The sequence below is a fragment of the Elaeis guineensis genome, chromosome 1, assembly GCF_000442705.2.
Source record: "Elaeis guineensis isolate ETL-2024a chromosome 1, EG11, whole genome shotgun sequence".
NCBI classification, from domain to species: Eukaryota; Viridiplantae; Streptophyta; class Magnoliopsida; order Arecales; family Arecaceae; genus Elaeis; species Elaeis guineensis.
The window spans coordinates 101,343,917-101,357,728 of record NC_025993.2 but is presented as its reverse complement, the minus strand read 5'-3'; the positions used below and the strand labels follow the sequence as shown (position 1 = coordinate 101,357,728).

Sequence of the window (13,812 nt, the reverse complement as noted above, 5' to 3'; positions counted from 1 at the left end):
AAATTTAAAAATAACTAACTACTTGACTTTTAAGTAAAAATAATTATTCATTTAAAATATAACTTAAAAATAATTATCTAAATAAATATAAAATAATCTAATTATTTTTAAATTATAAAATAATATATATTATTATAAAATAATATTATATTATTATAAAATTATAATACATTATTATGAAGCAACATATATTATTATAAAGTAATACTATACTATTATAAAATTATACTATACTATTATAAAGCAGCGCTGCATTATTGTAAAGTAATACTATAATAAAGAAATAGTATATTATGACAATATAATACTATTTTATTATAAAAAATACTATATTAATATAATACGATAAAGTAATACTACATTATTATAAAAAAATACTACACTAATATAATACAATAAAGCAACATTATATTATTATAAAGTAATACTATATTAATATAATATCATACTATCTTATTATAAAGAAATACTATACTCTAATAATATAATACCACATTATTTTAAAGGATATAAGAGTATAAAGATTATTTCAGTTAAAATGGATAGTTACTTTTAATTTATATTTCAAATGAGTAGTCATTTTTATTTGAAATTCAAATGGGTAACTACTTATAAGTTGAAAATATAGCTGGAAGTTTATCTCTAATTCTCTATAATTTATATCCTTTTAAGATTTTACAACAATAACCCATTTTACTTTTGCTTTTATAGTTTTTTTCACAAAAGTGTCCCTATAATAATTTTCCTAACATTTTCTACACCCAGTCCTTGCAGGTTTAAAAGAACTTTTTTTATAAAAAAAATGAATATATATATATATATATATATATATATATATATACCTTAATATAAGTATTACATATATATATTTAAATATTAATTATATAATTATTAATAGTACTGTTTATATTTGTGGGGTGTCTATTTTGGATTAAAGATGAGCAATTGGAACTCTGTATTGGACTATTCAAATAATTCTTGTATTGCAAGGAATGGTTGATGTAATTTTCCAACTTTATTATGTTAATTATAGAGGTGTCAAATTAATAATCATGTGCTTGATGAATTTTTCATGAGCACATAACGGGCATCGTCTTGAAACATTTTCAAAGAAAAACCTGAGTCTATAAGGATAAAAATAAAATAAGTTTCTTTTATATTTAATATTTTTCCATAGTTGTTATTATATATACACAAGGGCTTCAAACCATGTAGAGATGAAAAGCAAAATTATTTTATATGTAGGGAAAAAAAAAATTACTTATAGATTGTTTTATAAAGCATAAATTATTTTTAAGTTGATGAAGCATAAACAGCAGCAGTGTATTATTGTGGATATTGTGTATAAGATCCAATACCTTTCTTCATTCCTCTTATTTAATGAACATGCTTTTAGGACTGGGAGAGGTTCCTCTATTACACTCAGTTGGAGTAAAGTGCGAATTAATTAAGATTTATTTAGGACACATTTGATTATACTTTTTGATTTTTTTATTTTTAAAAAATATTTTTTTATTTTTACTATAAAATAAAAAATATGTTTGGTAACTAATTGTAATAACCTTCTCCTCTCCTTCTCAACTCCAGACCTTCCTCTCTCCATCTCCTCTTTTACATTGCCCCAAACCTTCATTTGCGTCTCCTCCACTCTCCCTCCTTTCTTTCCTCCGAACAGTGATGCGGAAGGGGAGAGCTGGCGCAGCCCCGATAGTGGCAGAGGCAATAATTGAATCTGGATCAGGCTCGAAGGTCCGGTTCCGCGACGTTCAAAAGAGACCATGGGGGCAGTTCGCAATGAAGATCCGCAATCCAGCAAGAAGATGCACGTCTGGCTCGGCACTTTCGACTCCACCGAGGAGGCCGCCCATGCCTACGATGTCACCACCATCAGCCTCCGTGGCTGTAAGATCAAGACTAATTTTCCCACCCTGTGCCCTCCCTTCCCAGCCATCCCCCTCCCTATCTTCTCCTCCCCCACCGCCATCGTAGCCGCCTTTCCCCACACCCCCTACCCTCGCCAGTGCCAACCACCGCCGCAGTGGCCGGCCTCCAGCAGCCACAGCAACACCGTGGAGTCCTTCAGCAGGCCCCGGTGCTCTCCCGCCACTCCCCTCAGGTCTCAGCTCAAGAGTCGAAGGTCGATCCACCGCGCGTCCTCCCCAATGAGGGCTTGCACAACGACTGTGATTTCTCGTCCTCCGTCGTGGACGACGATATCGGGGATATCGCATGCGTTTACCGTCATTCGCCTCAGTCGTTCGATCTCAACCTTCTTTCGCTGCTCGACGACCACGACCCCATTGATCGACGGTGCTCACCGACCAGACAGGCAAAGAGCCAAAGGGAGGGGAAGAGAAGGGGAAGGGCGAAGGGGAGGTAGCGCACATCGGGATGAGTCGAAGTAAGTCGGGAAGAAACAAAAATAAAATTTAAAAAGTAAAAAAAATATTTTTCATAAAAATTAATTATTTTTATTTTTTTGATTTTTATTTTTTATAGTGTTATCAAACGTTGCTTTTTGATTTTTATTTTTTAAAAATTAAAAAATAAAAATATATATATATATTTTTTTTTTGTTAACCAAATGCACCTTTACTTAAAATAGGTGATTATGGCAATTTAGATTCAAATATAATGATAACATTGTTCAACTTATGATTTGATATTATACTTAAAAAAAATCATTATCATTTGGCTAGCTAATGAATATCTTCGTTATCTAGTTTTAGAGAATATAAAATGGAAACTCATACCATTTGTGTCTCAACCTAAAGAAGCAAAAATAAGAAAACATCCGCAAATAGCCTCATTACTACCATAAAAGTTTTTGGTTTTTTATTTGTTGTACAAGGTCTATTTTCAACCACAGTTGTAAAAGCAAAAACAAGAAAACATTTAGTAATAGCCTTATGACTGCTACAAAAAAATTTTATTTTTTATTTAGTGTATAAGGTCTATTTTCAACTATAGTACTAAAATATTACTAAAATTGCTTTGAATATAATGACATTTCTAATAGCTAACATTTTTGCTGGATAGCATACTTGCAATCAAGATAACATATGTTTAGCGTTTGTTATAAGAGGAACAGAACACAATTTTGCACATTTAACTCAAGGCCACATTTCACAAATAATTAACTTTTGTCCAAATGAAATCTAGCATGGATCAACCAAAACACACCAGTCCAAAGGCCAGTCATATCACCTATGAAGAATTCAGCGTTCGCAATGGAATTAAGTTTTGCATATGAAAATAGGCAATGGACATTATTTGATCATCATGGTACGTACACCTCCTCCAAACCACCTTTATTACTTGTAACTTCACAGTAACCGAGAACCGGATACTTTTGCACCAAGACCTTGTTTTGAACTAACAGGAGCCATGGACGTCCAGGAAAACACGTTGGCACGACGATGGTTTATATATTTGTGAATCCATTTGAAAGGTATTTAGTTCGTAAATGAAATTAAAATAAAAATAAGAATCGAAATGGTTTAAAATCGGAATCGAAATGATCAAATTTTTTAAAATATTTAGTTCATAACCAGAATCGAAATCGAAATCGAAATTAGAATAGAAATTTGAATCCATAGAAAAGAGTAGGGATTGAGTTCTATATAGATTGAGCTATTCTCATTTCATTCTAAAATCGGAATCGAAATGAGATTCTTTCCAATTAAACGGTTGGAATGAGAGTCACTTATTTCAATTTTGATTCCAGATCTCATTCTTCCCAATCAAATATCCCTTTGGTTTATTCAACCAACATCCATATCTTCATCTCTTTCTGACCCTAGAACTGCAATTGGACGTGGATAAAACACCAAAAGAGGTTGCCTTCTAACTCTACAAGAGAAACACCAGAAATAGACCTTCCAGCATGGGGCAGTGGAATCGGAGTGAAGTTTTCGAGTTTTAGATACCGCTGTAGCCTCCTTCTGCAACCCAATACGTAGCTCCATCTACAGAAACTCCATTGCATAAAGCCATTTAATCGATTTTGCCAATTTGCCTCCCAGAGCTGGCGCCAAGCGTGTAGACCTCACACCTCATACCAGAGTTGCTAGAATTCAAAAATTTGGCATGATAGAAGTGTATAACTTCGAATTCCTTCATCCCTGATTCAAATCCCAGGGAGTGACCCCAAGTAAATGCTTCGGTATAGTTAGGGATTCTCCGGTTGTCGGGTTCAAGAGCTCAATAATTTTGTGAACTTCATGGTAGAAACAGAGCAGGACATTACAACATCCACATGATCTGCCTCCGGGCCTTGATAGACGATACTTGATGTTGCATGATTTATCGAGCACAGTGATGTGGACTTCCATCAAACCAAGATGATTGGAATTTTCTAGACTGAGAAGTCCCAGCTATCTTATTTGTTATGTAGGACATCGCTGGTTAGCATTTTTTTTTTTTTGCTTTTCTTTTTCAAGGATCAAAATTCAATCACAACCAACGGTCATTTATAAAGAAAAAATTATCCATCTATCCTGATCCATCATTTTATATTCTTTCAAATTGAAAGGATGAAGCAGATGGATTTTAGAATTGATGAAATTATTTCTCATTAATTTTTTTTATAAAAATATAATACTATTTTATTTTTTTATTCATATTATTTATATATATTTTTATATATAATATTAATCATATACTACTAAATTTTATTAGTTATTATTTTAATTTTAATATATAATTTTCATAATTATAATTAAATAATTAAATTATCTTTTATTTCTTTGTTTATATTTATTATTTTTTAATTAACTATTTAAATTAAATTATAAATTAATTAGCATTTATATAACTAATTTATAAAATTATGTATTAAATTAAATATTTATATAATTTTTTATTTAATTATAGATTATAAATTAATAATAATAATATTTTTATTAAACGATGATTTTGTAAAGTATTATATAAATACCATCCATCCTTCTTCTCATTCTTCCTATACCAAATAAAAGAGAGAGTCTTTTTTAGCCATCTTTCTATGTTTCATCAAATGAATGAAAAATCCATCCATCCTCTTCTCTATCCATTCTTTCTACAATCCACCCTTTGTACCAAATAGAGAATAAAGCATGCAATGCCATGTCCATAGCCATAAATGGTGGATTAGGCATTCTAAGACTTGTGCCGTAATATCGAACTTATAATTAACTTGATTTTCCCTCCCCAAGGTGGGTTCCAACCATTTATCCCTATAGAAACTTCCCACCCTGGAGAAAGATTTCATGAGGAATGGCTGGGTAGACGAATAAACATGAGACCAGTAGCATTGCATCCTTTCATTTCTCTGGTTGAGCATTGCGTCCTCTGCCTTGCCGCAGTACATTTTAACATTTTTCAGGTTATTACGTATCTCCATCCATCCATAGTTCAGGCAAATTAACTGTCAACACACTCAAAGGAGCACCAATGAGGCACCTTCAGATTGAAAAGTCACCACGTTAATATTTCCCTCGTTTAGACTCTGTTGGAGGAACCTTGTGTGGTTAATAGATCAGGATTTAAGTAATCTGAGTCAACTTTTTTTTTTTTTCACATCCCAAAAATGTCTTAAATTTTCAGAGGCATCAGATCGTCTAATTTTAAGAAGTCGCTCCGAGGGTCAATAATATAATCAAGCTATGATTACAGATTTAAACAATAATTTCGATCTTTCACACGAGTCCAAATAAACAATGATGTTACAAATTACAACATTTAGTCTTACACAGAAGCATCACAATTTTATTAGATGCTTTTATTTTAGAGGCTTCTGACTAAAGTCAGTACAAGTCTTGGTTTCCGTTTCTGCAAATCAACACTTGAGCCAAATCTGGTTTTAGTAGAACTTGTATGAAAGTAGCACAGACAAATCATGGTGAATGCACAAATGAAACTAGTTTATCTTTACGGCCCTCCTCTATAGGGGAAAAATATTTTTTCCCTTCGAGTGCTAGATTGAATTGAGGTACAAGCAAGAACAGGTGCAACAATAGTCTACAACCAGTAATTTGACCAATTTCATCTTAATCCAAGTTCTTGAAGTTGAACCATGATAAGCATGAAAAGCTACATAAAACAGAATATATACAACTCCCAGAAAGTACCATCCTCTCAAAAACTGCCAGGTTTAGATTTACGGAAAAACCTACCATTCTCACTGAAATTCCCTGATGTACAAAATTTCCAGTTCATAAGAGACCAAAAATGTCAATTGTCTCCACTGATGCGCTTTGGTTGCTCGGCTTGACTTACTGCTGATCATCATGTCTCAGCCAAATCCTGCATAGAGTCATAGCTGATGGACAAACAAATGCAGGTGAAAGACAAAAAGACTGCAGGACCAGGTGCGAGAGAAGGAAATTATTGCAAATGGCCCGAAGGGGTGGGGTATCACAAGGAGAAATTCAAGAACACTTGCACCATGAAAAAATAAACAAAATCCATTTAACAATACAAGCACCGATCATTTATAGCCTATGATATTCAAAAGCTCTTTTAAAAAAAAGATAATCTATTAATTCAATGAGTTCCAAATGCATGCAATAGATCTCTTCTTTTCGGTTTTTTGCTCCATGTTCCCTTCAAAAATTGTATCATATTTATTCAGTTCTTGAAAGCATATTTTATTGCAGATGATTAAATACTGAGATCGATCAGATATCTTGCTAAGCAGATGGGATTTGGATCAGACCCTCATTTGACTAGAAAAGTAAGCTAGAATAGCAAGAAATTAAGGAATGAATGCTTACAGTGGATTTCTGCATGTCTTGAAGAGGATTTACTTGGAAGTCTTGACCTTTGCAAGACTAGCTAGCACCTCTTTGATTGGTTCTTCATTCTTATGTTTATTCACCTATAAAGAAATAAAGAAATTTTAAATTTCAGAGATTTAAAGGATGTGACAATATAAAACAGAGAAGATTAAAGAACTACAATTAAGACCAAAGATTAAGCATAGAGTGTCAGAGCAATGTCAAAAATCAAGTAGCCTAAAAACACAAAAGGTAACTTCTGTCAACAATCAAACCCTTCACTAAAAGATACACCAATTTTATTGATAATAAGGTAGAAAAAGTCATAACCTTTTACGTATAACCTCTTTCTTATTCTACAAATGCAATACACACCAGAAAAGGCCATCTCGACCAGTACCTAATTAATCTACCACTATGCCAGAGAAGATACATGCTGGATCGTGTCTCCAATTAGGGATGGCAATGGGTCGGGTTTGGATCGAATATTGTACTACCCATCCCCAAACTCGAACTTAATATCCTATACCCAAACCCTACCCGATACCCGATCGAATAAGAAAAGAAATACCCATCCCCATACCCAATGGGTTCGGAGATATCCACGGGTAACCCATTTCCCCATACCCAACTCATACCCGCCCCATGCCTATCCCATACCCAAAAAAAATAAACAATCAAAATAATTTTATGCATATTATCAATCAAAACAAAATTACCAATTCAACATAGAACATAATTTATAAGTCCAAATTCATAGAAATCAAACATAGAAATAGAATTACAATTCAACATAGAACATATAAATAACTAAAATAATTTTATACATATTATCAACCAAAATCGAATTACCAAAACAGAATTATAAACATATATATTCGAATATGGGTTCGGATATTACCCATACCTGTAGGTTTGGGTCGGGTTCGGGTTCGGGTTCGGGTTTAGGTAGAAAACAGCACTACCCATACCCTACCCATACCCGTGCTGCAGTTTTCGGGTTTTACCCAAACCCGATCAAACCCTATGTTTCAGGTTTGATCGGGTTTGGATAGGGTGCATACCCATTGGGTTGGGTCGATTTTGCCATCCCTATCTCCAATAGTACTGATGTCTAAGAAGTCTCTTATGTTTGTTAGTATGAAAACTCTATGCTTTATTAAATAAAGAAACAAATACACATAATACCTAAAAGCTCAAAATCAACACCTTAATTATTTTGTCTTGCACCATAACAACAGATAGCTAATTTATATTTTATATAGTTTGTAGTGGCAGCATTATCTGTAAATTCTAGATAATCCAGAGTCAATTCTATGGGAACATAAGAAATGACTAATCGTTCTTCACTGATATGGCAAAACAAGCAGTTACAACATGACTCATACCTTCAAGGATGGTAAAAGAGCATAAACCTCCTCAACGGTCTCTGGGCAAATGTTTCCAATCATACATATCTGTATCAAGAGGGAACCATGATTACAAAAAATATACATGATACTTACACAGAAGAACATAATAATTGAGATCCGAACCTCGCCATCATTGACCCCATTTATTTTGAGAGTCCTGGAAGTTGAGTTAATGGATTAACAGTCAGATTGTTCATTGGAGAAGATGACAGACAATTCATTATTAGATTAAATCCACTGAAAGAGGAAGAAGACAAATATAGGATACTCTAGGACTTTTCTCGCAGACTGGCTATTAATATAATGGCTACCAAATTTGGTATACTGCAATACTTTGTTAAATGACCTGAGAGAAGAATTACTGTCGTCAATATTCAAATCAGCAAGAAATGACTCAACATATCTGAAAAGTAAGCATGCGAGGAGAAAGGATAGTTACTCTGGAAATTTAACTTTTGGGTCTTCTGATAAGATGGTCTTGTGCTCCTCGATTTCTTGTAAAATTTCTGCTGCTTCACAGTCCATCAACAATCTAGCATTCTTGGGGAGTTCTACAAGAAATTTTAATAACAAAAGAATGTCAGCAAATTGAGAAAGTATAAAAACAAATAGCTGATCAGCTATATATCAAAACTGACAAAACATCGAGCAACAAGGGATACAAAGACAGACAGAAAAGAGGGGACGGTGTGTCACTTCATAAATTGTCATTGATCTTCAACCCAATGCCTACTCCAAATTGGACACCTTTTAGGGTCCAGAACAGGGTACTCGTATTGGAGCCATGCTTGGAACCTTTTGAGCCGAGTTCATATCCTTTAAGCAGGAATGGAGAAATAGTCTACTAATTACACAATTTTTGCCTCTATTACAACATGATTTTCACATTCAACCTCATGAAATCAATGGAATCATATTCAACAAGACAAAGAATGTGACAAAACAGCACATTGAGTTATAAGAGAAATACGACCTAGTTCAAGTTTCAGTTCTATTTCTGTTAGGCGAGGCTTTACAGCTGTTGCTCGTGGTAAGCTGCCCTTTCCCCCAGCCTTCCCTGCATTAAAATCCTTTCCTCCTTTGCCCCAATCCCCTGAAAATTTTAACAAGATGCAAGAAAGGAACTTGTCACCATCTGCAAACTGTTTATCTAAAGCATGATTCACCATGTGAAAAAGGGCATGCATCTGAGACACCAAAAATAAGAGGAAAATTCAAACCTTTAGCAGCTGGGGTCTCGAACGAAGTCTTCCTTCCTGTCTTCAGGCTTTCAAATGAGACCTTCTTTTTGCCAGATTTCAGGTCAGATGATGCCTTTCCACTTGCCTTTGATGAAGCTGGACTTCTTTCATCAACAAAACCTAAGAAAAAAATTTAGTGCATGCAATATAAGAGCATTTTTCACCAATTTAACTGCTCAGATGATGGACTCTTGCTTGAAGCCTTTTCAGGTGATAAAATTTTGGGAAGAGAGTATTCAACATGCAGCAACTAAGTTGGCATGTCCAGGTGCATGTGACTAAAGAATAAAGAGGTAAAAGTGTCTGATGCATTTCTATGATCTCAAATAAAGGAAAAGGAATATTCAATTAGATTTTTTGCCACATGTACATAAAATGGTCGATGCACTCTCAAATTGGCCATCCCAAATTTGGTTGATGTGGCTATTATTTATCTCCTTATGTTTCTAAAGAGTTATATGAAGAGAGAGAATCAAGAGCAGTGTATTTTTAAGAAAATAAAAAAAGGAAATCATTCATAGAGATGAGACTCAGCACGACACAAGCACCATATTGCATTAGGCATTTAGATTGATAGCAAATGTGTAACTTCTGAAACAATTCCTGCCACTATATTGAGAGGAACATCTATGGACTGATGAGGTCACCCCCTTTATCAATGGATTCACTCTCTTATAGCATTGAGGATGCAAATATGTGGAAAATTACATAGCATTTGCATATATGAAGATCCAGTTGGTGAACTCCATCAGTATATTGTGTATTCCATGGTAGGGATGGATATCTTCATCCAATAGATATGGTTCTTATCAAATCCTACAAGCAACAATAAAAACTGCATTGCTGGCCTTGATGGTTGTCTATCTGTGAATTTTTTGATTCAAAAATGATGCCTTGACAGGGATAGCAAAAAAGTAACAGTAAACTACTAATTACACGTATTCTAGACTGTAGCAATATGTTAAGAGGGGAAGATGTCAAAATACCACCTTAAACCTTATAAAATAACACTAGATTATAAAGAAATATAAATACCTACCTTCATACTCAGAATCTGAGTCGTCTAACTGGATGTGCCTCGTCTTATTCACAGGAACACTGTCCTTTCCCTTAAGGGATCCTGCATGCAAATGGCTCACCTTTAAAAGCAAGAAGTTGGCCTCAGTCAAACCAAGGTCAGAAAACCTTTATAGAAAGAGCTTTGCATTTCTGCCACAAAATTTTAAAGACACACAAACACCCCACTTGTTATTGCCATATAATGCCAAGAGTCTGCACAAACTAGACCTGAAATATGTTCAGCCTTACTGATAGATACTCCAAGAATACAAAAAGCTATAATAGGAAACCCTTTCCTTCTTACTACACTAGTGAACAGCAACAAGCAATGCAACATAGATTATAAAATGGAATAATTTCAAATGCTAATATTTTATTTTCTTCTAGAATGTTGAGATTATTATAACAATTATTCTTTGTGTGTTTGGAAAGTGGTTTTTGCAATATTGACAACATGTTTACCAAAGAGTGATTCCAGCAGTGTTGTTCTGGTCGTCAAATCTTTTGGATTTGATCGGTAAGCATTGCAAACTTGATCTATCAATTTAATAGGGAGGTTCACTGAACTCACATAAATTTGCTAAAGAGAATGCATGGCAACAAGCAAGGTGGCTCAAAGAGATTGATTTGTCTGGATCACATGGCTGTATGCTCTCTAAATGAATGGGAGAGCATTGGCATGTAAGATGAAATGCCAATTGATTCATCAACGCATAAATAACAGTGCATTAAACAAGCAACATGAGCATGCATGCTCAAGAATAGTATATGAGCATTACATTTAGGTCAATGCATGCCTGCACAGCTTACAACAGGAAAATAAACAAGTGGCAAAAAGCGGTAATGGTCTTAACTCTTACGAGGTCAACCATTTTTTGAGTGGCAGAGTGAAAAAAGGCCACCCATAAGACTACCATGTAAGTTTTGTCCTTCTAGAAAGGACACCATGTGATACAACAACCAAAAAAAAAAAACAAATAAGAACACCTGTACTGAATTGGTAGTAGAGCACACTTTGTGACCTCCAATAGAAGTGGTAAATTTAAAGCTGAAGTGGTTAATAATTATTACAGGTTGACATCTAATCATCAATCTCCTATGACAGGAGGGAATAATGAAGAGTGTTAGTTAGTTAGTGAGATGTTAAAGGACATCAAATTTCATTGCTTGAGGTAATATAGACATTGAGCTCAGCACTAGAGAATGTTAGACAATGATTGAGCTAGCCTGTAGGACTAAGCAATTTAAAGTGGAGCAGATGTTGATAAGTTGCAGAGTGAATGATGCAAACTGGAAGCGTATGCTCAAAGGCGAACAAATGGCAATCGGTTGATGGCTACCAATTTTTCTTGTAGTGAGATAGCAGCATCAATATTTCTACAAAGTGTTTTCTCATGCAGTTTTCATTATTCATCGTAATGAAGAATTTGTAAGTTTGAAGCATGTTGATTTTTAGAAAACAGTCAGGAGGAGTTGCATACAAATATGATGTCAAAGAATTATATAGTACACAGCATAACTGATGCAATCAGCATGATGTACTTGATTCATTAATAAGGTTGATTATGGGGTACAATGTCATGACATTATCTTTAACACAAACAAAGCAAGCATAAAGTGAGACAACCAAAACAAGTGCTTGGATGGAAAATTTTTTGCAGCATGAAACTGTAAAGAAGGCATATCATGGATGCAAACATCGGATTATTGCAAATGAGTGCTTGAAGATGAGTGTGGTCCAATGCTTGTGAGATGAAACATGTTTAGTCATCTCAGTGCAAAGCAATACCATGAGGCATGCCACTACTTGGCTAATTAGCCTTGTGCAACAGATGTTATGATCATCAAGAAGTCAATAACAGTTCAGTGGCACTACATACTCTTGTCTCATGGTTTGGTATGACTACATTAAACAAAACTCAGATAGTCTTAAAAGATGAATGGACTAGATTTGAACTCAAAAGTGTGACAGCATGAGGGAATGGAGCTCATAGACAAAAAGGTGACCGACATGCGGTTTGTGGGGCAAGAGGACAACGAGAATATAAAGGTGGCCAATGCTTGTGCAATGTCTTATAGTTGTGGTACAATGAACGGCATTTTGACTGGCTCTTGTAAAATTGCCCATGACACTTAAAGTTATTACTAGAATTCAACTGTGATGGCAGAAGCTACTGTCACGGTCTGCCTAACCATCTCGAACCGCCCATATCAAGATGCACCATTTTGTACTAGCGCAAAACCGGGATGGTTCCTAAGTTCGGTCTTGTATATGAGTTGGACCAGTCCATAACCATTTAGACATGTATCGATTGTGCCGTGCCGAACCAGCAACTACCAGTTCGATTCCTCCTACTGATTTCATTGAGTTTGGCTACCAATAAGAAGGAACATGAGTATCCATACGCAAGTTCACATTTATTGTGTAGGGAATGGCATTCGAATTAAGCATTTAGACAATGCTGGCTCTAGTGTAAGACATGCTAGCGTGCCACGTAGAGAAGATGACGGATCGAAATGTGAAGGCCTGCACAAACTCAGCAGAAATATTAAAGGGCAAAATGGTTTCAAGCGAGTGCGTAAGCACTATTCCATAGCCATAAGGCATATTCTTCTTTGTTGCGCTATTTCCAGACAAGTCTTATAACGAAAAAACGAATAAGATAATAATGTCGTAAGGAGAGAAAAGAAAAGGCATGGATGAGATTGTTACCAAAATTAAGTGTTTAAAGAATTGGTAAATTTTTTTTAAAAAAAATCATTTTTCTTCACCAAACCAACCTGCATTGAGAGAGGCCAACGTACACAGACAAATAATCTATTACAAATCAATGCTTTATTGTTAAACCACACAAATTTATCATCAAACACAAGTTTCTCAAACTACTCTCAAACCAAAAACCCTAAAATTTCATCCAAAAACCACACACCACACCATATTAACTCATCTTCAATGGAAAATTTCATAATAAAAAGAAAAAGAAACCGGTTCAAGAATCCCAGATCGCTTCCTGCGAATGAAAGCAAAGTCGCTGCCTTTTCCCCCTACTGCCTTCGTAGATTTCGTTCGAAAAACTTCCAAGTTTAAGGACAATCGCAGAGGGACAAAAGCAGAGAGGATCTGACCTTCCTTTGATGCCGCCAAGTTTGAAGGCGTCTTCCCTTTCTCCGAGGAGAAATTCTTTCCCCCTTTCTCCGCCATTGCTGGAGCTCGGGCTAGGGCTCAACGGAGAGCAACTTCTCCGTCCAAACCCTGAAGCCGAATTTTGAGGGGATTTGAGAATCGTTGCCGGGTTCTTTGTTTTGGTGTCCACACTGAGATCGGCCTTTCATGCACAGAAA

At 35.0% G+C, this 13,812-nt stretch overlaps 1 protein-coding gene and 1 pseudogene across 2 annotated transcripts; one reads left to right on the top strand and one right to left on the bottom strand.

Moving 5' to 3' along the window:
* The first annotated feature begins 1,677 nt into the window (after positions 1-1,677).
* LOC140856413 (ethylene-responsive transcription factor 3-like) lies at positions 1,678-2,380 on the top strand (annotated as a pseudogene).
* A 3,616-nt stretch (positions 2,381-5,996) lies between these two features.
* LOC105060763 (DNA-directed RNA polymerases IV and V subunit 4) lies at positions 5,997-13,812 on the bottom strand. 2 transcript variants are annotated; one of them, XM_010944602.3, is made up of 10 exons: positions 13,597-13,812; positions 10,451-10,531; positions 9,391-9,531; positions 9,144-9,263; positions 8,610-8,721; positions 8,439-8,516; positions 8,294-8,327; positions 8,147-8,215; positions 6,756-6,859; positions 5,997-6,285 (listed from the first exon to the last, which is right to left on the bottom strand). In XM_010944602.3, exons 1-9 carry the CDS (start codon positions 13,670-13,672, stop codon positions 6,785-6,787), a joined length of 786 nt encoding a protein of 261 aa, XP_010942904.1. In that variant the 5' UTR covers positions 13,673-13,812; the 3' UTR covers positions 5,997-6,285; positions 6,756-6,784. The 2 variants fall into 2 exon arrangements, with proteins under 2 accessions (XP_010942904.1, XP_010942906.1); XM_010944604.3 differs by having other exon boundaries at positions 6,068-6,301.